At 37.2% G+C, this 24,986-nt stretch overlaps 1 protein-coding gene and 2 non-coding genes across 3 annotated transcripts; 1 reads left to right on the forward strand and 2 right to left on the reverse strand.

Moving 5' to 3' along the window:
- The first annotated feature begins 1,127 nt into the window (after nucleotides 1-1,127).
- LOC127852408 (transmembrane channel-like protein 3) lies at nucleotides 1,128-23,529 on the forward strand. Its single transcript, XM_052386362.1, has 16 exons — nucleotides 1,128-1,193; nucleotides 2,036-2,096; nucleotides 2,360-2,426; nucleotides 3,127-3,233; nucleotides 3,729-3,776; nucleotides 4,311-4,444; nucleotides 6,067-6,217; nucleotides 6,875-6,924; nucleotides 7,996-8,149; nucleotides 8,934-9,043; nucleotides 9,816-9,903; nucleotides 10,955-11,109; nucleotides 16,976-17,120; nucleotides 21,357-21,514; nucleotides 22,717-22,847; nucleotides 23,330-23,529. Exons 1-16 carry the CDS (start codon nucleotides 1,156-1,158, stop codon nucleotides 23,461-23,463), a joined length of 1,731 nt encoding a protein of 576 aa, XP_052242322.1. The 5' UTR covers nucleotides 1,128-1,155; the 3' UTR covers nucleotides 23,464-23,529.
- Trnav-cac (transfer RNA valine (anticodon CAC)) lies at nucleotides 19,942-20,014 on the reverse strand. Its single transcript has one exon. It is a non-coding gene; the product is annotated as a tRNA-Val (tRNA).
- Trnav-uac (transfer RNA valine (anticodon UAC)) lies at nucleotides 20,220-20,292 on the reverse strand. Its single transcript has one exon. It is a non-coding gene; the product is annotated as a tRNA-Val (tRNA).
- Nucleotides 23,530-24,986: the final 1,457 nt, after the last annotated feature.

Here is a 24,986-nt window from a genome sequence, read left to right on the forward strand (position 1 = left end):
CCAAATAATCGGTAAACTTTATATTTACAATCTTTAAAAAATGTGACTAATTTATGATTGTAAACCACTGACTAGAATGCAAAGTTCATCTGCTTGTACCAATTCGCTACCAACTGCGTCATGGCAATTTGGATGAGAATGTGCAAATATTGTAACATAATAATTGCGACATCTATAAATAGATCCGTTATAGTAATGCAAATAAAATTTATGTCAAGTTATTGTCTTGTAAACGATTAAAATAGGTATCACTTATAAGAAATAAATAAATTATGATAGTTAGTGATAATTTAAAAATTATGTTATTACTATTACATTTAAACACCACGTATTATCTATAAAATTAGTGCATGTTCACGAACATTAAGTTTGGAGATTATTTACACAAATGATAACAAACAAACGCGGATAATTATGAATTTGACAGTTGTCTATAATACATTAGAACAGTTGCAAAAGCATACATCTCATACGCACTAACGTACCAGCGATGGCACCAAGTTCCTGTTTTGCGAGGGCGGCGTCTGAACCAGCTGGAAATTTTACGAATTCCGGGACTTTCGCTGCCAGAATGCCGCTGACCTGCGCACAGACACGGCTAACCGTTGCCTGTGACAGGCCAGTACTATCACCGACGGTGAGCTGCAGGTCGCCGCTGGCAACGTACCTCGGGTAGGTACATACTGCCAGGGCGACCGGAACTGACAGACTCCGCATTGTACTCCGGTTCAGATCTTAATCACACAGATTACATATAAAAAGAATACCCGGTCTTGTAAAACGAAAACGTTTATATCATTCAATGTCCTGAAATATTTCCAAGGAATTCGTTCGGTCGATAAACACTCTTTCAACTCTCAAATAATTATTAAAACGCAAGTGGCCTCGTGCGGCGGCCATTTTAAATGTGTACGTGCGTACAACGTTACGTCGCGATTGTATTACGTAAGTCTAAACATTGTAGACTCAACATTTGAGACTTACCTTACTGAGTCTGAGTCTAAAACTTACCGTTTTATGTTTCGTGAATTAAGTTTTGTTAGCCTGAGTTTGAGTCTGAGTCAGAAACTTGAGCTGAGTCTAAGATTTGAGACTTACGTACATTGGTGAATACGGCTCCTGGACATCGATAGGCTGCGACATAAGCTGCAAAACATGCCCCTTACCATCATGAGGAAACTGGAGGTACTCAGGTAAGTGTTCCATGCTCTATGCAAGTACTAACTGAAGCCCCATAGTGCCTTATTGAATGTCCTCCGAGAATGCTACGCGCGGTATTCATTGCGACACGCGATACGAGCATGATGAACCTGATGTATAATCAACACTAATCTATAATTATATTTATCCCACTTTTAATTTAGTAAACCTTTTTATTTAAACAGAATTAGTTTGACTGGATAATTTCGATGGATTTATGACGTCATTTCGTCGAAATATTGACGTCATTTCCTGCCGTTGATTATAGATGATATTTAATCAACGGAATTCGCTGTTAAAGTGGGATAAAACATTTAACTGTAAAGTTAATTTTCTTTTTTCTTTTGTATGTTCGTATGCATGTTTCAATATGTATACTTGTGTTTTGTTACTGAAGACCACATTGTAAAAAAGAAATTATTTCTTAATGTGAATTCTTTATGAAATAAAGTTATTATTATTATTATTATTATTATTATTATTATTGTTATTATTATACGAAACGCGACTTGAAGCGAAAATAAGCAACCGCCAAATGTCAAATACTTGTGCGATTATGCGGTAATCAAATGCTCAGTGTCTGGTGTCGTTGTAAATTGTCGAGTATCGTATCGTGCGTCGCGTTATTGTTGTGGATCATCCTCAAATGGCGACATTCAATATGGGCATTAAGAAAGTGATATGTGAATGAAAGTTTTAACGATGCAGATTAGTGATTTAAAATAGTCCGAAAATTACTGTGCGCACGGAAACTTGTTATTAATTTGCAATTTAATGTTCCAAAAAGTTCGAAAAAGTAACAATATCATGTACATAATTTGTTTTAATATACCAGATTGCTACAGACGGAAGTTCAGACCAAACATCATAGAAATGTAAATGGAAAAGTATCTCTGGTAACGATCGACGTTATAAACTCAGTTTTAATATTACACTTTTTAAATACTTTTTGAAATTGGTTACTTTTGGGCCTGTTAATGTTTGCGTAATATTTTATATTGTAAACAATTCAGTCTGCCGTTTTATAAAGTCATAAGCATTCACACTTCCTTTTTATTACTGATGCATTTGTACATGTAACTATTAATTATATGTCGACGTTGTTATTACATAATCAATATAGCTTAGTTCTTAATAAATAAAACCTTTATTTGTCCAGCGACAAGATGTCCGAAAATTGAACGAGAACTACCATCTCTTTGAAGTTGCAATCACTAAAATAACAGGTACATTTTAATTGATTCGCGTTCTGGGAAAACTGGGCTTAAAGCATGTGCGTAAAGTGGCGTCCCAGATAAGACTGTGCAGTCCGCGCAGGCTTATCAGGGACGACACTTACCGCGTATTCTGGATTTTTGTTTAGAAGAGACTTTTTTAAACGGAAAATTCAACAAAAGCGGAAAGTTTCATCCCAGACTAGCATGTGCATACTGCACAGGCTAATCTAGGACGACACTTTGCGCAGATGCTTTAAGCCCAGTTCTCTTAAAACGAGGTACCGGTACCTTTTAATTAAAATTATAAGTGATAATTTATAAAACAAAACATGACAATAAATACAAAAATAGTATTTTTGTATGTCTTGTCATGTTTTTTATTATTATCCCTATTAAGTATGTAAACGAAAATATAAAAAAAAATATTATCAATGTCTAGAGGGTCTTGCCACATTTGTTTCAACGTGTTTTGCTTCTAATAGTTCATTTTATTTGACGTTCCGTTTCTGTTGGGAATCTAACTATCACTACATTTTGTTCGAATGCAAATAGAAATGTTCAAATGCACTGCCTATGTTTCGACGAAAGAAATAGGCTTATGTCTTCGTATACAAATGCATCACTGTATATTGCCAATCGCATCATCCGTTCCTTGAAAATTTTGCGCATGTTTGTTAGCAAACACATTCTTTCCTGTTCCCTTTATCAGCCTATTTCGGAACAAACGTGGCTTCCTACTTCCGGTTTGTACGGACCCTGGTGTACGTGAACATTGCAATGGCAACACTCATGGTCGCTTTCATTGTTGTTCCAGAGGTAAAGACATAAAAACATTCCCGCATGTAAGTGGTTAAAAAAATTGTCCTTATATTTTTGAAATTCAGCAATGTAAAGAACTTTATGACTGGTTAGCAAATATTGAGAAACATGCCGTTATGAGTGTACAATATAAAGGCGTGTAAATCAAGACCAAAATGGGTTTCTATATATTATGACGTCCCCTTGAGTCAAAGGAAATGTATGAACTACAGCTATATGTTTATGTGACCGCATTCATAAAATTATAACCGCAGTAGTTATTTCAGCCTAGTTATTTGTATTAATTACTCGATACTTTAAGAGCCTTGCCATAATGTCACATTTGCAACAGAATTGAACCAGACGAAAATGATATTCAAACATTGTGTTACGATTAACGAATTTTATACTCGACTGCTTTGCTAAAACACAATCAATGAGCAAGGGGCAGGAATAGTCATCTCTTTAAGAGCTGCATAGCATTCTAGTTGAAGTACTTGTATTTCATTGCAGGTTATAGACGGCAAGTTACAAACAAATGTCACCTTTGGAGGTCACTTTGTATGTACAATTTGTAATACTTCTGGTTTCTTAGTTATGACGTTAACTGCAATGTAGTTTTCCTTAAAATATAACATTTTTATTGTATTACTTATACTTGCTTTTTATATTGCAAATATTACTATGCTGAAATTAAAATAACATCTAAAGAAATATATTTTGTTGGTAAGTTCAGTTTGATTCTGTAAAATCATAAATAACGGCCATGCACTTTTCTTTTATTAATATGCAAAATACTAAGAGTAAATTTAAATATTGTCTTAATGAGCCACAATATGAGAATATGGGACCTTATGCATGTGCGTAAAGTGTCATCCCAAATAAGCCTGTGCAGTCCGCTGAGGCCAAACAGTGACGACTCTTTCCGCCTAAACTGGATTTTCGTTAAGAAGAGACTCTTATTCAACAAAGAAAAACAACATTCTAGCAGAAAGTGTCTTCCTGATCCTAATCTATGACGATACTTAATGTATATGCATTAAACCCGTTTTCCCAAAAGTGTTATTGCTTATGTTTTACCGGTGTATTTTGCAGGGGGACTTGTCAAACAGTATCATGTTTTACGGTTTGTATGCGGAGATGCCGCACCATTCTTACAACATGCCGATAGCATTCTTCCTCACCTGGCTGTGCGCTAACCTCTTAAGCTTCATATTTATCGTCACCCTGTACGTTGATTCACAATGAAGCCTCGTTCTCGAAACTGGGCTTATTGCGTGTGCGTATAGTGTCATCCCAGATTAGCCTGTGCAGTTCGAACAGGAAAATCAGGGACGACACTTTCCGCTTTTGTAACATTGTTCGTTTCAATGAAGTCTCTTCTTAGCAAAAATTTAATTAAGGCGGAAAGTGTCGTCCCTGATTAGCCTCTGCGGACTGCACAGGCTTATCTGGGATGACACTTTAAGCACATGCATTATGTCCAGTTTTCTCAGAACGAGATTCAATTAAGCCTCGTTCTCGGAAAACTGGGCTTAATGCGTGTGCGTAAAGTGTCATCCCACTTGACGCTTATCAGGGACGACACTTTTCGCTTGTATGGTATTTTTCGTTTAATGGAAATCACTTCTTAGCGAACTTTACGTTCAGGCGGAAAGTGTCTTCCCTGATTTGCATGTGTTGACTGCACAGACTCATCTGGCACGACACTTTACGCACATGTATTAAACCTAGTTTTTCCAAAGCCAGACCCAAATGGTTACACTATTTTTTTTTATAAAAGTCAATTTTTATACACACGTATACAGTTTATTTACTTCAAACATTTTTATGTATTCAAAATCGATAGCGTGATGTTTATCGAGAATGTCTGGAGTCTGTTTACTGCGTAGAACCAGTACATTGTGTCCTAAGCAAAAAGATCATGTGAACGCTATTTGGGTAGGTCATCGAACCCGGGATTTTCTGAGCGTTTCACAGACACCATATAAATAATATAGTAGATTACCGCGTTATGTCGTCAGGTCTTGTATTAGAGTTTTGTTTAGTTGTTGTTATTCTTCAAATGAATAGTCTATCTTTACTTTTCCTTAGTGCTGAACGCATCATGAGGTTTTGCATGACCGAGGCTGAACTAAAAATGAGCCTGGCTCGGTGAAAAACGGGCTTAATTCATGTGCGTAAACTGTCGTCCCTGATTAGCCATTGCAGTCCACACAGGCATATCAGGGACGACACTTTCCGCTTTTATTGTATGTTTTGTTTAAACAAAGTCTTTTGTTAGCAAAATTCAATGAAGGCGAAGGTGTCGTCCTTCATTGGCCTGTGTGGACTGCACCGGCTTATATATGATGACACTTTACACACATGCATTAAGCCCAGTTTTTCAGCATACGGCTCAAATAAATTACCTGTACTTAGCACATCCTTGGTTTTGTTGGCAAGAGACGAGTTTCTCATCCAGTTTATCTATCAATGTTTTTTTTTTGCTTACTTGGTCCGTCGAAATTATACTTGCGCGACATTTTACAGAAAATTACAATTATTAACGTTGCACGTAGACTTGCTATTACTTTACAAATAATTAATCTTAAGTTTAGACCAAAAGTCGCCTAATTGAGATATATATAAGCATATGCATACTCTTCTTTATAATTTCTTGGTAAATGTCCTTTGTTCTACACTGCAATTAACACAGCATCTATTAGTTCTTGTGCCGCTACGACAACAACATCAACCATTTTGATAGTTATTATGTCTTAGACATTTCGTTACAATCGATGAACTTATCAGCCTCATACCAACTAGCGACACGCAAATTGCATACATGATCTGTTATTCTGTGTTTCAGAATGATAGTGCGCTATCGACGTAGCAAGCTGTCGGAGGACATGGGCAACGAGTACAAGTTCTGTTGGCGGACATTCTGTATGTGGGACCACTCCATCTTTAGTCTTCCGGCGGTGATCGACCAGGGAACGGCTCTAAGGACGGAGATCAAGGTGGGACAGTTACCATGGTAACCTGAAGTATTCCACCTGTATTTGCCGTGCAATAATTGATATGGTGTCCCCAGTTTTGGAACGTTCGTTAGATTTCCCCTATAGACATAATTTTATGGATTTACCAAAGAAACGGACTCGACTTCATTTCAATAAGCCGTAGGCTTTCGATGCAATCGAGCTTTAATATATATGTTTATACAAACCTAAAAACAAATTAATTTTCGGCACTCCCCTACAAGAATATTCGAATAACCTAATGAACACAAATTGTATAAGAGGCTTGACTAAACGTCATTTAATATCATATTTTACTTAAGCGTTCAATAAAAATGACAGCGCGAACGAATTGTCAACCATCACCTTGAAATAACTTGAAAACACGTGGACATGTATGTAATTAGTCATTTCAATCCACATTTATTTAATTTGGGAATCCACATTTATTTAATTGAATTGAACACTTCGATACCAAATATTTCTTAAATATTTTTTTTTAATTTCATGTCACCGAAACAACTTAAAGAACTGGCTTAGTTGACTATGCGTGTTTCTTTTCTGCTATACATGTAATCTGTGGGATATGCTGGCATATTTAAATACTGTCACTTTATAATTGTGTTAATCTAGAGCATTAAAATGTGAATTGTAATGCAGGAAATGGTGAGAGAAGAAAAGTCGTCCGTTCAAGTTGACCTGTGTACAAGGTAATTTAACTTAACAATAATTGTACTCCAACACTAATTTGCTGAAAAACGCATACATATAAAACGAGCTCGCCGCGATTACTAACTTGCATTACAGAAATAAATAACATAATAAGACGTATGTAGTTAGAAATTCTGTTTAAGAAGAGAATTGTAACGTAAAATCTAAATTTTTAATTCATTGGTCCGGAAAATAGTATTTTCCTAGTGTTTCCCTAGTATTTTCCATCTATGGTTTGGTAAAGTAGCTTTCACATAGGTAACAGCAACAATGAAGAGAAATGTGTGTTTGCTCACTTTGTTTATTAACCTATGCACGAAGTCCTGTCTCAACATCAAAGACTGTTGGTAAAGCTGTATGACAGTCTATAGATCATTAAACATTCGCTCCCTTTAAGTTCAACTCAACTGTCATCCAAATACAGATGCAAATAACATCCTTATGACTGAGTAACGATTAGTCAACTAGTTGCATGGATTGGTGTTTTTGTGAAAACCTCACATGGTAAACCAGTTTCAGACGTTATTTGTAAATATAAGATGGTGAATCAGCTGCAAAGTTTTTTAAACGTCAAATGTTAAGTTGTTAGATTTGAAACTGGCTTGCTAAACAATCGTTAATCACTGAATATAGCTTATTGAAATGGTCTCCTGGTCGTAGTTTGACTAATCGTCGTCCATTTAAGCCTTGTTCTGCGAAAAGTGGGCTTAATGCATGTGTGTAAAGTGACGTCCACACAGTCTAATCAGGGTCGACCCTTTCCGCTTGTATGGTACAAAATTGTTCGTTTAAAAGAGGACTATTTTTAACAAAAAACCAGCCTAGTCGGGAAATGTCGTCCCTTATAAGCCTGTGATCACTTCACAGGCCAATCTGCGATGATATTTTACGTAAATGCATGAAGCTTACTTTTCACAGAACGCGTTTCAATTGTTAAATGGGATAATTCGTTCAAATACAAAACTTGTCAATGGTGTTTTGTGATGCTTGTTCAGGTCTACCTTATCATGTTTTATTATTGGTTACTAGCGGCCTACTCATTATTAACCTGTTAAATTTACTTATAAAAGGTGCTTGAGGTATGTAGGCAGGACAGTTAGCAACCTTGTTGTCGTCAGTTTGTTGGTCGGCAGTGGTCTCCTCATCTACAAGGTGGCCGACACGGAGGACATTCTGCCCGACAGTGCATCAACAGATCTGAAGGACCTTTTCCAGAAATATCAGGTTTGTCTTTGTAATATGAGTATCGTTCTGAGGAAATGGGGCTTAATGCATGTTCGTAAATTGTCTTCCCAGGTTAGCATGTGCAGTCCGCTCAGGCTTATCATGGACGACAGTTTCCGTCTTTATTAGATTTTCTCTAAGAAGAAACTTCTTTTAAACCTGAAATACAAAATGCATACCGTAACAGCAGAAAGTGTGCGGATTGCACGGGCTAATCAGGGACGGAAATTTACGCACTTGCATTAAGATCATATATCTTGTGCTGCACACACAATCTAAGCGGCAAATCCATTGGTTTTTGTTGGCTTACGCACCAAGAATTATGTTCTTTTGTTGACGGTATGGTCCTCAATAGCGCGAGTGTAATTTTTTAGGACATTTTAATACATGCCCAGTACAGGTGTTGACTTGAAGTAGGCAGGCTACCGCATTATGTTGAGTTGTGTATCATTCGTTATCACTGGCAGAATGTCAATACTAGCAAGGCATCGCCGAGCGACTATAGTTAAGTTAACCGGCGTCACTTAATGTATTGTCGTATTTACCGGTATGTTTATCAACAATAAAATGAGCCGCGCTCTGAGGAATACGGGGTTTATGCATGTTCGTAAAGTGTCGTCCCTTCTCAGCGAAATTCCAGTTAAGGCGGACAGTGTCATCCCTGATTGGCCCGTGCGTACTGCACAAGCGAACCTGGGACGATTCTTAACGCGCATTCATTAAAACCCCGTTTTCCCATAGCGCTGCTCAAGTGATTTGTAAACATATTTTACGCTTAACACAGTTGACGGCGGTAGTGGCAGGCCTCAAGTTCGTGGTTCCGCCCATTTTCCAGCAGCTGATTGTCTTGGAAGTCTGGCACCCCAGGGTGGAGACAAAAATTACGTTGGCAAGGTAACGATATTGGGCTTTTGTATACATGTTGCTCGGAATATAAGATGCAAAACTGGGACGTGTGCCATATTCGACCAGCGTTGCTCCAGCCCCGCCTGTACAATCGATGAGCTTTTTAATAATCATTCATACTTTTTCGGCATATCTGTATTACCCAGGTTGTTACTTTTATTCATATCAAATAAAATGTTTAGAAAAATTCCCGCCAGTAGGCCCGAAGGAATAAATTTAGTTTTCATCATCGGCTATTTTGGTAGTCATACAGATGCAGGATTGCGTTTTATATCGACGTGAACCAAGTGTTGAGCATAAAGCTGGATTCTTAATAAAATATAAATTACCTTTTTATATGCATGCATTTAAACATATTAATAAATTAAATGAAATATTGTATTATTCAAAATGATACATTTTATTGGGATAACTATGAAACATAATATTCAAATATATTCCCTCTATTTATTGTATAGTTTCGATATGTATTGTGGAAACACCATGGTAGTCGGCACAGAGTCTGCATATAAACGCATAAAACATGTATTGCAAACGTGATATGTACTTTGAATTGATTTATAAACTATTTAAACATGAATTATAGATTTTATACATCAATAAATTTGCAATAAACTGCATAAAAATGTCATGCGGTGAATAACGGAATAACAACTAAAACAGTTTCTCCTGTGTTTGTTATCGTTCTACATGTCGATATACAGAATTGTTAGTTTATAATCTACATATTTTCTGTCGATAATGCACTAAATGTTTTCAGGACTACAATATTCTATATCGCCAGTCTCATGGTGTTAGTTGCGTCACTGTATGACGTCACGGACGACTGTGCCTCCAACTCAACGCTGGTACGTACAGTCATGAGTGCACTCATACGCAGAATACATGTGAGCCTCGATGTGGGAAAACGGAACTTAATGCATGTGCGTAAACTGTCGTTTCACATTAGCCTGTGCAGTCCGCACAGAGTAAATGGGGAGGGCACTTCCTGCTTTCATGGATTTTTTCCTTTAAATGTAGTATCTTTTAAACGAAAATCCAGTTAAGGCGGATAGTATTGTCCCCGCTTACCCTGTGCGGACGTCACAGCCTAATCAAGGACGATACTTAACGCACAGCCACTAAGCCCGGTTTCTTGGAACGTGACTCAAGTTGGATTCTTTAATGACGCTAATTGTATAATGTCAGTTACTGTAATGCTGTGTACTTTCTTGCACAATTGTCAAGGCTGTGCTGCACCTTACAACTTACAAGTAGTTATTATTTTCTGCATGGTATATAGCGAATGTTTACACCAAATTTATATGTGATGGTGTTACAATATAAGGGGGAAACTTAACATTTAAGGTTAAATAAATAATAGTTATTTTTGTCTAAAGCACGCATATAAACTGTTATTTTGTACTTTTTGTTTCATTATTTACGTCGCATGACTTGTGCAAACAGAAAAAATGCGGATATCCAACATGTTTTCTCGTAAACAGGCTACATTCAAAAGGAGTACAATGTAAACGATGAGTTAGATTGGTCATGAAAACATGACCAAAGAAAACACCTGTTAGCGGAATGCTAGTGTCGTTATTATATTGATCCTCTCTATGTGAAAAGGGGGTTTAATGCATGTGCGTTAAGTGTCATCCCAGATCAGGAACGACACTTTCCGCTTTTATGACATTTTTTGTTTCAAGAAAGTCTCTTCTAGCAAAAATCAAGTAAAGGCGGAAAGTGTCGTTCCTGATTAGCCTGTGCGGACGTAACAGGTATAACCCCAGATTTGGAGATAAGAGGAGGGGGTCAAATAAAGAAGGCTTAAAAGGCTTCGAACACCCGAATGTTTGAATGTTTTAGATGGGCCATTCGCCGCTTACACTCAATTAAGTCTGCTCATAAATATTTCAGGTCGCAAACGAACAGAAGAAAGAGTCGTGTTGCTGGGAGAACGAGGTCGGCGAGGAGGTGTTCAAAGTCATACTGGTTGACCTTGGCCTTATTATAGCAGTCGGATCATATTCCATCTCTCTCGCGCACTCATTGCAAAGTGCACGTGCAAGTATGTAAGTACACGGTAATTAATAAACATTGTGTAAATATAGTTATTATCTTGTTAGTTTTCGTCAGTTTGAATTTAATTCAGATCATTTAGCATATATGTGTTATTTTAGAATCCGTTAATTGCTTTATACGCTGTACCCATATACAAATCGAATAATCATTTATAAGATTATACTGCAAAATAATGCATCGGTTGCTGTTGGAAATGTACATATTCAAAACGTGTTTTTATGCTTTGTATTTTAATATCGCTTACATACATTGGCAGCGGAAAAAAAAACCAAAGCGCTGAAGGCACTAAAGTTGTTTGCTGTTGCATAATCTTAGACGCAACTCTTTTGCAAAATTAGGATATAGCTTTTATATCGCAAGTTTGAAATAAACACAGCCTATTCAAATTTATAAAGAGTGTCTTAACGCACAGGTCGGGATGTGTGTGCACTGTTTATCATCCTATTCATGTTATTGAAATAACTTAGACGAAATAACAACAGCTTGTTCTTTTTTGACGTTCTAAAAGCATAGAACATATGATGAAAATGATGTAATGAGAACCAATTAATATGGAATAAAATGTGCATTCACCATCATATTAAATGAACATCGTTGAAATATCGAATACCTATCACACTAAGAATGTATTTTCATGGTGGAAATTCCCTATAATCAGTTCTTGGTGTGTATGGGGGAAATTATTAGAACGCTCCCACAATGGGGATCGAACCCATGACCTCCCTGTCGCTAGGCAGACACCATATCTACAGTACAGCTCACGCAAAACCAACAAAGTCTTGACAGAAGACAGATTCTTCTGTTTACGTTTTTTCGCCGCATATTTACTCGGCATGATGCCGAGGCACTCGGCGAAATTTCGCGGAGTGACGCCGCGTCTGTTTTTGCCTCGGCATCGATTCGCGGAGTAACGCCGCGTAAATGCGGCGATTCGCCGAGTATAACTATTTACAAATATTGATTGTATACTAATCTATAACACATGTTATCGAAATATAGAAACATACACAGAAAATACGCTGTGCGATTGTTAACATTTCTCTATATCTGCATACATTTAATTAAATTATCAATCGGATGTCATCTGTCAAAACAATTATTGTGTATGTCGATAACCAGATCTATATTGAGTTAAAGTTTACACAGTTAAATCCCGTAGATTATTTCGGAAACGAGACTTGCTTTAAACGTCTGTCATGTCGCCAAAAGTGTTGCTCAATAATTTAAAGAAAATAAATGTAGTATTAGATACACATTTTACAACATGTACATGATTCTAGGCTTGTTATTCTTTAGCAAGGCAACTAAAATTCTAAAGATGGCTGCCAGTGCAGCAACCATCTGCGAAAAAAGAGAGACATATTGTTGCTGCTTTGTCTAAGTTATCTCTATAACATTAATATGAGGATAAACAGTACACCCACATCTCAAACTGTGCTTTGCGACACACTCTTTATAAATTTGAATGGGTTGTGTGCATTTCAAACTTGCGGTATAAAAAGCTATAACATAATTTTGAAAACTAAGATTATGCAATAGCGAACAACTTCAGTGCCTTCAGCGATTTGATATAATGTTTTATTTGACCGTACGATTATTAAACCTTTAACATAACATATTTTTATAAATCTTAAACTTGTAAAAATTCCAAAGTATGTATGTTATGTTTAAATACCCGTTATAATATAAAAATGAAGCTTGCACTCTGGTATATATTGTTGGGACGCATTGGCCATGGCATGTATTACTAGTATGTATTTGTCTATTGTTGAAGATCGTGTACCTTAAACATGATGAACGGGAGGGCTTGTGCGCTTGATATTTCGTTTATATTAATACACCCAATATTTATAAGACCCATTGCGAACGCCTCATAAGTTTAAATTGTACTTGTGAAATCTGATACGGCTTTGGAAAATCCCGGTCTGTTGCAATCGATACCCCTGCAAAGCTTGTTTTTGTATATGATAAAATAGGTTTGCAAGTACGTCCTTTAATTTTTGGGCTTGCTGTTTTAAGATTTTGTGAAATGGGAAGAACATATTTGCAATGCCAATGATTTTCAATGAATAACTTAAGTCGGGCAGACATAGCTGATATCTTATTAACTACTTTTATGTATAAAACTTCCGTGTGTAACGCAAATGCTTGATATATATTTGTTATTCCAATTTTCGGAACTGGACATACCGATCGTTAAACTGATACTAGATTTGCACACTCTTAAATAAAGAAAAGAAAATTCCCCTACAAGCTGGCCATTATTTACGTTATTGATAATACACTTAAAGTTTTTAGATGTGTATTTATATTCTTTTCCTATGAGACATGGTTTACTGGGATATACACGTAATAGGATGGGTTATTTTATTATGTGCGATCAGTTATCATTTTCTGTTTGAAACAAGCATCATAAAATCGATTAATTGTATAATAGAAACACATAACATATTTTTATTATATATATATATGGTTTTGAATTCATGTTGCATTTTATTATGTTTGTTTTTTTTTAATAAAAAAAGTGTATATCCTATGTACTGCAAATGACATTAAGTCTCGTCTTATTATCTACCATGTTGTACTTTATATAATCGTCTTTTTTCATAAACTCATTATGAGTATTATGGATATGTGAATAATAAAGCACAAAAATATAGTACCACATATAAATGGGGGACAAACCTTCATATATTGGCAATACACCTCATTCGTTTTCTTATTTCATTCAAAAGTGTAAGCTCCCTTTAACAGGCCTACTTTTATTCCCGCATCATATTACAAGCTTAATGTTTACAGCACACAGCGGTAACATGTTACGAAACTGCAACTAAATTGCATGTTAAAACCCTCTTAAAAATGCAATAATTTATGTCAAGGCCTCAATTTCATTGTGGAAAAGTATACCGTACTTAAATGGCCTACGTGCATGTTAGCGCTGAAAACATGACAGTGCGCCGTTAGTTTTCAAACAAACATTTGAATACGTATTGTATCTTTGCAATCTGATACAACGCCCGGGAATGGCGGTCTGATAAAATCGATATCCCAGCCAAGCCTGCTCTACATTAATATATTTTGCATACCAGCAGGCTGAATATAGTTTCTTAATTGTCCATGACAACAGGAAGATAAGTATTGAATGTGTAGAATTTCCAACGACTAACCAAGAGAGTATTAACACTTAAGAACAATTAAACAGGTGCATGCCATGTGGTCTGATGTGTCATTATGCAAGGATATTTAATACGTGTTTTTTCCGATCATATTATTTTCCTGCCATTGTAAATGTTTTGCAATATGCATTGTATTATACATCAAGCCTTTTCAGACAACTATTTGTATGATCAAGAATAAGGAACATTCATGAACAACACGCTTTACATTGTAGTTAAGATCTTTAATCCTGTTACTTGCAAACGCCTATGCGCCATAGTGTGGTTTTCAGTAGTTATGTGAATCACATTATATTACATGTTAACTTGTATAAACAGCCATTGTATTTAAGTAGGTCATGGTTGTATTGATTGCTGAATATTTGCTTGGAGAGGCTTCTTAAGTTACAGGCGCGATTATGTAAATTGATTATTTAAGTCTAAAATAGTGTTCAGGTGATCATTTTCGTCGTAATTTTAAAGCTTTTTGGTAATGCGATAATTTTAAGTGTGGCAGTTAGAGCAGGTATAAATACCAAATGTTTCAATGCGTATTTTGCCAAAAATCATGATAAAGGTTTACCACTGAAAACTTCACGTATCATTGCCTTCGATACGTATATGTAAGGCAAACGTATAATGGTGTTACGATTACAACCTTTTGGTAATTCATGACACGCAAGGAATTTTGTAAGAATAATGTAATGACAGTGTTCTTATTTTCTTAACGTAATGTTCAACACATGAATTTGCGGGGTACAAAATTCGCGCTATTTCGATTGCCAATGTGCTCCTGCGGTCTTTATCTTTAATACCCAGTCCATGTGAAGAAAAGCTACTTATTTTTAATCAGAACACTCGTTTAAATTGAAGCCTATTATGCTTGTTCGATGTACATGTATACACGTCAGTTCTAATGTTTAGCGGTCCACTTCTACATCTATGTTCAAATGCGGTCGTGATATTGAACATAATCAGCATCATCATCATCATCAGCAGCAGCAGCATCGGCGGCGTTGGCGGGGCGGCGGCGGCGTCGTGGTCGTCGTCGTCATTTTCATCACCATCATCATCATCATTTGCATATGATACTTCACATGTCTGAGATATATGTGGTTCCATTAGCTGAAATGCAATAATGTTCTGTGAACAGCAGTATTTGGCATACGTACGTGTTTTTTTATGCCCCCCGAAGAGTGGCATGAAGTTTTTTAACTGTCCGTCAAGCCGTCCGTCTGTCTGTCTGTCCGTCAGTCCGTCCGTCCGAACACTTTATCATTGGTCATAACTTTTGCAATATTGAAGATAGAAACTTGATATTTGGCATGCATGTGTATCTCATGGAGCTGCACATTTTGTGTGGCCAAAGGTCAAGGTCATCCTTCAAGGTCAAAGATCAAATATATGGCTTCAAAGCGGCGCAGAAGGGGGCATTGTGTTTCTGACAAACACCTCTCTTGTTAGTTGTTCGCTTGCGAACAATTAAGGTTAAGAGCTACTTTTGCAAGTCGGTCTGCTCTTAACTACCCTAAGAACGATGACCACCGCATCTGCTTGTGCACACTGATTAGCCTGTTTATGCTTCACCACTGGTACACTGCAGACAGTGAGTGTGTGTATGTAATCAATAGTGTTTAACAGCCTGTGCGACGACATTGGCCAGTTTGTCATTGAAATCTGTACATATTGGCTGCGTTCAGGGAAAACGGGGCCTTATGTATGTCCAATAAGTGGTGTCCTGTGCACACTGATTAGCCAGTGCAGTTCGCACAAGCTAATCAAGGACGACACTTTCTGATTCTATGGTGTTTTTTGTTTAAAGACAGTCTCTGGTACTGGGTTGACAATTTATGCATATGCATTAAGCCCTGTTTTCCCAAGAAGCTGCAGTCAGTATACAATACACTAATTGTTTCAGTAATGAAGGAACTGAAACAGCGTAACGGTAACGATACAGTGTGTTTTTGAATTATATTTTATTTAGAGGAATTGTCCGAACGTAGTTAATCTACATTTAATAAACATCATGATTTCGGAACTTGTAATCAGTTTCTATCCCAGGTAAGTTATAGTTTATAAGATTGTTCGCCGAGTGACTCAGCGTCATATCACCAACAATTTCCTCGGCATCATGCCGAGGCGTGCCGCGGCGTATCTCGGCGAACAGACACGGCGACTCGGCGACCAGATGGTCGATGCCGAGTCGACTCCGCGAACAATTGATGTCGTCAAACTCCGCGGATCGCGGAATTTGTTGGTTTTGCGTGAGCTGTACTGTACTAAATCAGTTCGACCCCATGTGTTAACATTGGCTTCTTTGATGGACATGAACACTTTTGAAATATTTTCACCTTTTACAGTGACCATACAATTCGTTATGCATCGTTACGATCGTACACCAGAAACAACACATGAGCCGCGGTCAGGGAAAACGGAGCTTAATGCATGTGTGGAAGGTGCCATCCCAGATTAGCCTGTGCACTGGCTAATCAGGGACGACACTTTCCGCTTTTTGTGGTATTGTTCGCTTAAAAGAAATCTTGTCTAAGCAAAAATCCCCTTTAGGCGTAAGGTGTCGTCCCTGATTAGCCTGTGCGGGCGTCACAGTCTAATCTTGGACAGCACTTTACGCACGTGTATGAAGACCGGTCTCCCGGAGCGCGGCTCAAATACCCTCTCCCTATTCTCAGATCGGGTTCAGCAGTTTCGACATCGTCTCGTGTGTTCTGGACGTCGTATACGGCCAGGGCATGATCTGGCTCGGTCTCTACTTCTACCCGCTACTCGCTGCCGTCGGCGTCGTCAAGCTCGTCGTCACCTTCTACTTCCGGAACTTTATTGCAAAGGTTGAAAACATGACGCCATATTTTAACTATTAAACACAAATTGTTGTTTGAGCCACATTCCGTTACTTCATTGCAAAGGTTGGGAGTATGACGCCATTTTTAAGTAAATAAAATTTGTTGTTTTAGCCAAAGTCATTTTAATCGTATTCAGTTCATGGTAATTTGGCAATAGTTTGTGTGAAAATGTATGACACTCGATTTAAAAGTAAGAAAAATGTATGACACTCGATTTAAAAGTAAGAAGTACAATAATACTTTAGGGTGAAGAAAATAAAAATGGTTACTTTAAATATTAGAACGACTATACCTCGAGATGCTGAGTGTAGGCCCATATTTCGAAGTTTATGAAATTACTGAATAGTTCTTTGGCTGATTTAAGAGAAATCTCCAAGAACATGGGCCACATCACTGCGATCTTTTGAAGATGAATGAGTATAGCGTATAAAATGTAACACTGTTCAATATAGGCAAATTCTCTGCATGTTCATACGACACAAAGGCACAAATGTTGCCCCATTTACAATGACACACAAAAATCAATCTCGCAGAATTTTAAGGTTCAAAGCTTGATAAAAGTTATCGTCAGTGGAAGACTGATTGGACTATCGATAAACTCCATAGATTATAACACAGTACTGCTCTCAAGTTATAACAAAAACGAGAATTCTGGGAAATGGAACGAATGAAATCCTATCGGTAAATGCTATTTACTAGCATTGTGAGAAAAAACTTCGGAACAAGTATAGTGTGGTGAGGAAATCGTCTAATTATCCAACCATACATGCGGGTCGCTCATTTCCAATTGCAAAAATACGTCTCTGATAATTTCTGTATTCAGACAATTTCACGACCGTCAAGCGCGCCACCTCTTTTTTGAGATGCATTAATAAATGCGCCAATGCACCTTCCGAGGTGGCGCTCAGGCCCGGATGTTTTGAAATTTAACGGACAAGTTAACAGTGTGATTAGGTTTAATATGATTTTCAAGACATTTCGCAATATTTTTTTACAAATCGGCCAATGTAGTGCGATTCAGCGATTATAAATTCATCTTAAAATGTACAGAAACATTCAATCACAACCCATTTGGAAACGTGAGGACCATTATAAGTTGTGGCATGGTAGAATTCGTAAATGCACATCGATGTCTTTTGCCTGTGTGACGAGCAAATTCCCTGCCAATTAAATCGCTCATTACATAAAACGATTGCTTTGAACATGTACAAGTTAATGCGTGCACATAAACGTCGGCTTCTAGCCGATCTAATAGATAAATTTGCATTTTTCAAAAAGAGATGGAGCCAATGCCAAGGAGGTGGCGCTCAGATTAGGAGGTGGCGCCAATGCACATTTATAGATAATTTAAAGTGAAATTTTTTATGTTATGGTTTCTATTATGTTTACAGGACTTACATTATTTTTGTAAGTTGACTACTTCAGCACATTTGAGTCGCGTGCGTTTTAATTAGAAAAAAAGTAGTTTTCTAATGATGTATTGATGGATTTAAACGATCGTCTGTTTTATACAAAAATATTAACGGAAAAAGACCGAGCTATTGTTTGGAGTTGATAGTGGAAAAAACAACATAACTGAGCCTAATTAAGATTTGTTGACCTTGGTCTTTTAGTAAATTAAGCATTTGGATTAACGGCCACAAATCATAGTTTCAAGAAGAAGTGTTATCTTATACTTATTTCGTGAACTTTTTTACTGTATACAAATATTGATGTCGATGAATTATTTTGATAATATTAAACATTAAGTTATTGGTTTGATTGAGTTTTACAAATTGTTGGTATACACCGTACAATATGTTTCATTCATGTTGGTGACTTCTTAATTGAGTTGATCACTTATATATTTAAAAAACTACATCATATTTATAACAGATTGTGTTTATGATCTGTAAAGATTTTGGCTTTCGTATGTACAGTGAAAAATAAATTTAATATAACAAATATCATTATCTATCAAATCTACGTCATGTAATAATGTCATTGCGATACGACTGTTAATTGATAACATCCTGCATTGGCGCCACCTCCTATCATTAGCGCCACCTCCTAAGCAATGGCTCCATCTCTTTTGGAAAAATGCAAAATTATCTACTACGTCGGCAAGAAGCCAATATTTTTTTGTGCATGTAGCATCTAATGTATGTTGTTCGCAATCGTTTGATGCCGTTGGCGATTTAATTGGGTGGATATTCTCTCGTCACACATGAAAAACTCATGGACATGCTTTTTAAACTCCACCATGCCACAACTTATAAAGGTTCTCACGTTTTTAAATGGTTTGAGAATGCACGTGTCTGTACATTTTAGACGACTCAGTCTTCGCTGAATCGCATTACATTGCCCGATTAAAAAAAAAAATGCGAAATATGTTGTACAAACATATTAAACCTAATCACCCTGTAAAGTTTTCCATGAAATTTCAAAACATCCGGGCCTGAGCGCCACCTCGGAAGTTCAATTGGCTCATTTATTAATGCATCGCAAAAATGAGGTGTCGCGCGTGATTAACGGCCGTGAATATACACTGGGACGGTATACATATATGGTATGATGCAAACGTGAGAATATCGCAAGTCAGTCATAAAACATCTTATAAACTTTATAAACAGTGTATGCAATAAACTTTTTAAGTTAATAATAAAATTGATTTACGACGGGTAAAAGACATAAACTTCATGCACGCTGAGCAATATGTAGTTTTAAATAAAAGTACATGAAATTATATACACTTGTCTATTTCGAACGCCATATCTTTCTTAGATATTTATTGTTTAGATTTACTTTTTTTGTGTAAAACGTGATATGTTTCCACTGGGGCTTGAACACAGGGCATCTCGCGTGTGAAGCGAGCGTGATAACCACTACACTATGGAAACACTTTAAGATTGCAGAGTCAATGTCGTTTATATCAATGATCGAGGCCATGCGATTACACATTGGCAATATTATATACAACAAACTTATCCACTTGTGAAACGAATAACTTCTCTAAACCCTCGTGAATAAAATAATCGATTAACTACAGAAACCAACAACTATTTCCTATTTAACCTTTTTAGCGTCACATGCATCAGCAAAACCTGGTTCCGCTGGGGCTCGAACCCAGGACCTTCTGCGTGTAAAGCAGACGTGATAACCACAACACTACGGAACCCTATGTTGTATTCGACTGATATATAAATCATATTGATAGGACTAAGTTGTTGTTAAATATCGGAATACTTATTATTTTATAATCTGTAAATATCTGCTGTCGAAACTTTGGTAAGACCATAACTACAAATATGTTGATTTCACGTCCACTATAGTAAAGTAAAAATCGCCATTCAAAAATATATATTGATCGATCATGAAATAATATTTTTTTAAATTATCCAACGTAAACGATCGGCCACGATTATAACTATTATACATTGCCGTATATTATAGTATAGATGATGCTGAACAAATTACATTTTAAAATTGCTTTATGAAACACTTTGGCTTATGGTCACACTGAACAAAATAAATCCGGCAAAACAAACTAATTAATACTTTGTTGTCTTATTTGTCACTTAAATATTACCAGAGCAACCTGTATTTAGGTGTTTAACCCATTTATGCCTAGTGGACTCTCCCATCCTTCAAAATTGGAAAAATTTATTTCCAAAATTAGGGATGTCTAGTTTATTTATTTGTATATTAAGACTATTTCTTTCCGGAAATTCTTTAAGCAAACAGCGCAGACCCTGATGAGACGCCGCATCATGCGGCGTCTCATCTGGGTCAACGCTGTTTGCCAAGGCCTTTTTTCTAGACACTAGGCATAAATGGGTTAATTTAGTTTCTTTGCGGACTCATATGACATACGGGCTATTAATGAAGTAGTCTTGTAAGTATCCATGCTATAGAAAGTCCATCCATCGCCTTAACGTTTTTGTGTCCGCTTCAATAGTTTCTTTATCTTTTGAAGGACCCTCGTGAAACTTGTCTCAAAAATTAGGTAATTGAAACGACGTGCAAAATGCATGAACCATTTATGCGAACGCAATGGAAAGGCCACACTTTAAGATTATGTGTTTAAGCCTGAATTTTCTATTATTTTGTGTGCACTTTTGGTGATTTTATGAAAATTTTGTCACATTTATAACATACAGGCAATGTGCAGAACGTATAGGCAATAAGGCCACCTCAAGGGCATTGTATGAACAAAATCACGTATACTGACATAATTTTATTAGGTTTCAGCCGTCCATCGACTGCGGTCCATTCGGCGCGTTCGACCGTCCGTATAACGTGATCAGTAGGCTGGTTGGGGATTTCCCCACGTGGCTGGAAGATGTACTCGAGTATCTAGGAACGCCGGCAGTGTTCGTACCCGTGCTGATCCTTGTCATGTGAGAATTGCGTCAAGAGCTGACCATTTAGTTGAGTCTTTTTAAATCGTTTTGTATTCCCTATCCCCCAACTTTCAAATGCGGCTGGGTGGGTGGCTGGGCTGGAAAATATAGATTTTCCATGCATGTCCGTCTTTCCATCGGTTGTTTTAGGCGCGCCTAACTCGAACATTATTTCTGATATAGTTATGAAACTTTAAAAAACCACGATATAAAAATGCGCACCTGGGTATTTTGGTCCAGTTTTGTTTGCGCCTAACCTGAAGTTAATACCTTTTATAGCCCCCCCCCCCCCGCCCCACAAAAAAATTTAAAAAAATATGTTTGAACACATGCTTTGCGAAAATTAAAATGTATTCGTTCAAGATTTATGAAACTTAAGCAATAAATCGCAAACCTTTTTTTCGCCCTCAAAGTGGATGGAAACAATCTACTCGTACTCGTATTGCGGAGACGGCTTGTGCCGCGTATAACCCGTATCCCTGGCGTTGAACTCAAGGTCATACATACATATGAGTCGTGTTTTGAAAAACTGGGCATGTGCGTAAAGTGTCGTCCCAGATTAGCCTGTTCAGTCCTAGCACAGGCTAATCAGGGACGACACTTTCCACCCAAATTTGGTTTTTGCTCAGAAAAGACTTCATCTTAACGAAAAGTGTCATAAAAGCGTAAAGTGTCGTCCCTGATTAGCCTGTGCGGACTGCACAGGCTTATCTGGGACGACACTTTACGCACATGCATTAAGCCCAGTTTTCTCAGAACACGACTCATATTAAAGGTTAAGATTGGGTCTTATACAGTTGTGCCATTTCGTGAAAGTGGCGTGCTGTGAGCAACAATTCGTCGAGGGTGCGATTTCAGATAAAGTTTACAAGATAAGAGTTTTTTTGTTTGTTTTCAATTATTAGTTTGAAGTTGTTTTTTTTTAAGTGTGGACGTACAGTTCGAGCCATAGTTGGTTAATTATGAAAGTTGGAGCGTATGGCATACATGCAATTATTTAAGTGACGATGCGACGTTAACGTTTAATCGTTGAATCGGTTATTCGTAGTTTATTCAAAATGTTAGAATTTAGTGTGCGTATTGAAAATCTACCATGGATTAAGAAGAATTTCATAACCAAGCTTACTGGGTTTTTTTCCACAAAGGATATGTCTTAATGATAGTGTTAAACAGTTTAACGGTGATTTTTGTCCTGACAGACTCGTCGCTATCTACTTCAAAGTGAAGTCATCGTCTTACAAGAGAGTTATAACGGAGCTCCGGCGTCAACTGAAATTCGAACGAAAAGTGGAGAAAAGAAAAATATTCGCAACAGGACGAGCTATTTCGGGTAAATGTGAATGTATAGATATAAGGACATTTCAGTTATTAGGCAAACCCAAAATACATACTTGTGTATGATTCAACATCAGTTTTCTATCGAATCCATTATTAAATAGTAATTTAAATGTTGTGCGATGCTTGAAAATTTATATAGTCATTGAAAATGTTATAGAATGTATGGGTGAACAGACATAATCTTTAAGATAAAATCGAAACATATTAAACTTATATAAATTCAAACTAACATAAATAAATGTGTTCCCCAGGCGCCATGAATAAGATCCGCGTTCTGTGAAAACTGGGCTTAATGCATGTCAGCACAGGCTAGTCAGAGACGACACTTTCCGCCTTACTGGCTTTTTGTTTAGAAGAGACCTCCTTTAAACAAACAAAATCCCTAAACACGAAAAGTGTCGTCCCTAATTAGCCTGTGCAGACTGCACAGGCTTAACTGGGACGACACTTCACGAATATGCTTATTCTTCGTAGGTGGAGTTTTAAGCCGTTTTGCCTCCCAAGAGAGCATAGTGAGCGCAGGGACAACGCCAAAGATATTACGTCATAGACTTGCGTCACAAAAATCGAATGACGTCAGAAGCATCGAAGAGGAAGCCGATGTTTAATAACAGTTTTAAACTTTCATAGTACTTGTGATGTATTAATTTGCCAATAGACGAATAGTGATCTCTCACCCTTTTTGTTTGTCTATGGTTGTATACCAAATGATTGGAAATAAAAAATTGATTGGCTCCTGTAAACCACGTGAGTTGGTTAACCACTGAAATGTAAAGCCATAAGTGGTAAATGCCGTCATTGATTTACACGTATCTTCTAGTTAAATGTTTTGTATCGTGAATTTGAGATCGTGATACGTAAATTATACGTATATGAATGTCTACGCACTCATGTAGGCTCAGTTACGGGTGCTAGTATGCCTCTCGCTACAAGCTTTTCTAGTTCCTGCTTGGCATATTCTTTCAAGGCGATTTGTATGGTTCTGGCGGGTAGTGCTTTGGGCACTGCGTCCTCTTGTACTCGCAGATGTACTTCACCAAGATCCCCTAATTCATCATCTACCTCTACTTTCGCGATGAAGTTTTCTGTGTAAATTGTCACCAAATTCAATTTCTGGACGGCTTTCAGGCCCAACAAGCACTCAAATTCATTTGGGACAATTACATACTTTAGTTCATTTTGTTCACTGTTCCTCGGATTGGTCACCTTCAGGGTGGCTTCTCCCAATGAAGCAATTGTTGATTTGTTCCACATCCTTAGTTGTGTCACTTTCTTCTCTCGCTGGTGCTTTTTAACAAATCTTTGCTGGATTGTATTAATTTCCGCACCTGTGTCTATTTGAAAGCTAACTTCTTGCTCGTTGATTCTTAACTATGCTTTGACTTTCGAGCGCCTTTCGCTTTCTACTACTTTCAACCAAAATTCGTCATCTGGTAAAGCTTCACATTCCTCAACGGCATTTATCTTTTTACATTTCTTTTTGAAATGATTCCCCCCCCCCCCACATTTGTCACACCTTTGTCCCCATGCTGGACACTTTTCTTTAACTTTTTCATGGTAGTATCCACAAAATGTGCAATTGATTTTAGCCTTTTGCGCGTGCATACTTTTGGGCCTAGCTCCATTGCCGGTTTCAACTTTTTGGACTTGAACTGTACTTATTTTTTCTTGCAACTCTTTTACATGTTCATGCTTATTTGATTGTTCATAAGCTCTGCATACTTGGATTGCTTACTTAAGTCAAGTTTTTCTTCCCTCAATAACAGTTCCTGCAATTTTCCGGCTGTACTGAATACAATCTTGTATCTGATCATTCTCTCTCTTTCCTGAAAGTTGCATGTTACAGCGCGTATTCGAAGTTCGGTGAGAAATTGTTCAAACGATTGAAAATTATCTAGTCGCGTACTCCAAAACCTGTGTGATTCTATTACCTCAATTTCTCGAGGGTTGCAGTATTCCTTGATTTTGCCATACCCTTTGGTTGGGTCATTTTTGTCAGTTTCTTGGTCCCAGACAAACTGGTCATAAATGTCAATCACATTGGGACCTGCACAGTGGAGAAATATGCTAGTTTGCACCGCCTTTGATTTATGAATTGCACCACTAGCTGACAGGTAGATCTCCATTTGGC

Source organism: Dreissena polymorpha, chromosome 12, assembly GCF_020536995.1.
Source record: "Dreissena polymorpha isolate Duluth1 chromosome 12, UMN_Dpol_1.0, whole genome shotgun sequence".
Lineage (NCBI taxonomy): Eukaryota > Metazoa > Mollusca > Bivalvia > Myida > Dreissenidae > Dreissena > Dreissena polymorpha.

Bases quoted from the DNA above. Each gene is read 5' to 3' on its own strand.
- LOC127852408 (XM_052386362.1), top strand. From the start codon at position 1,156: ATGCCCCTTACCATCATGAGGAAACTGGAGGTACTCAG. The intron at 4,445-6,066 runs GTACGTTGATTC...TCTGTGTTTCAG, and splicing joins TTCATATTTATCGTCACCCT to AATGATAGTGCGCTATCGAC. The intron at 22,848-23,329 runs GTAAATGTGAAT...TATTCTTCGTAG, and splicing joins AACAGGACGAGCTATTTCGG to GTGGAGTTTTAAGCCGTTTT.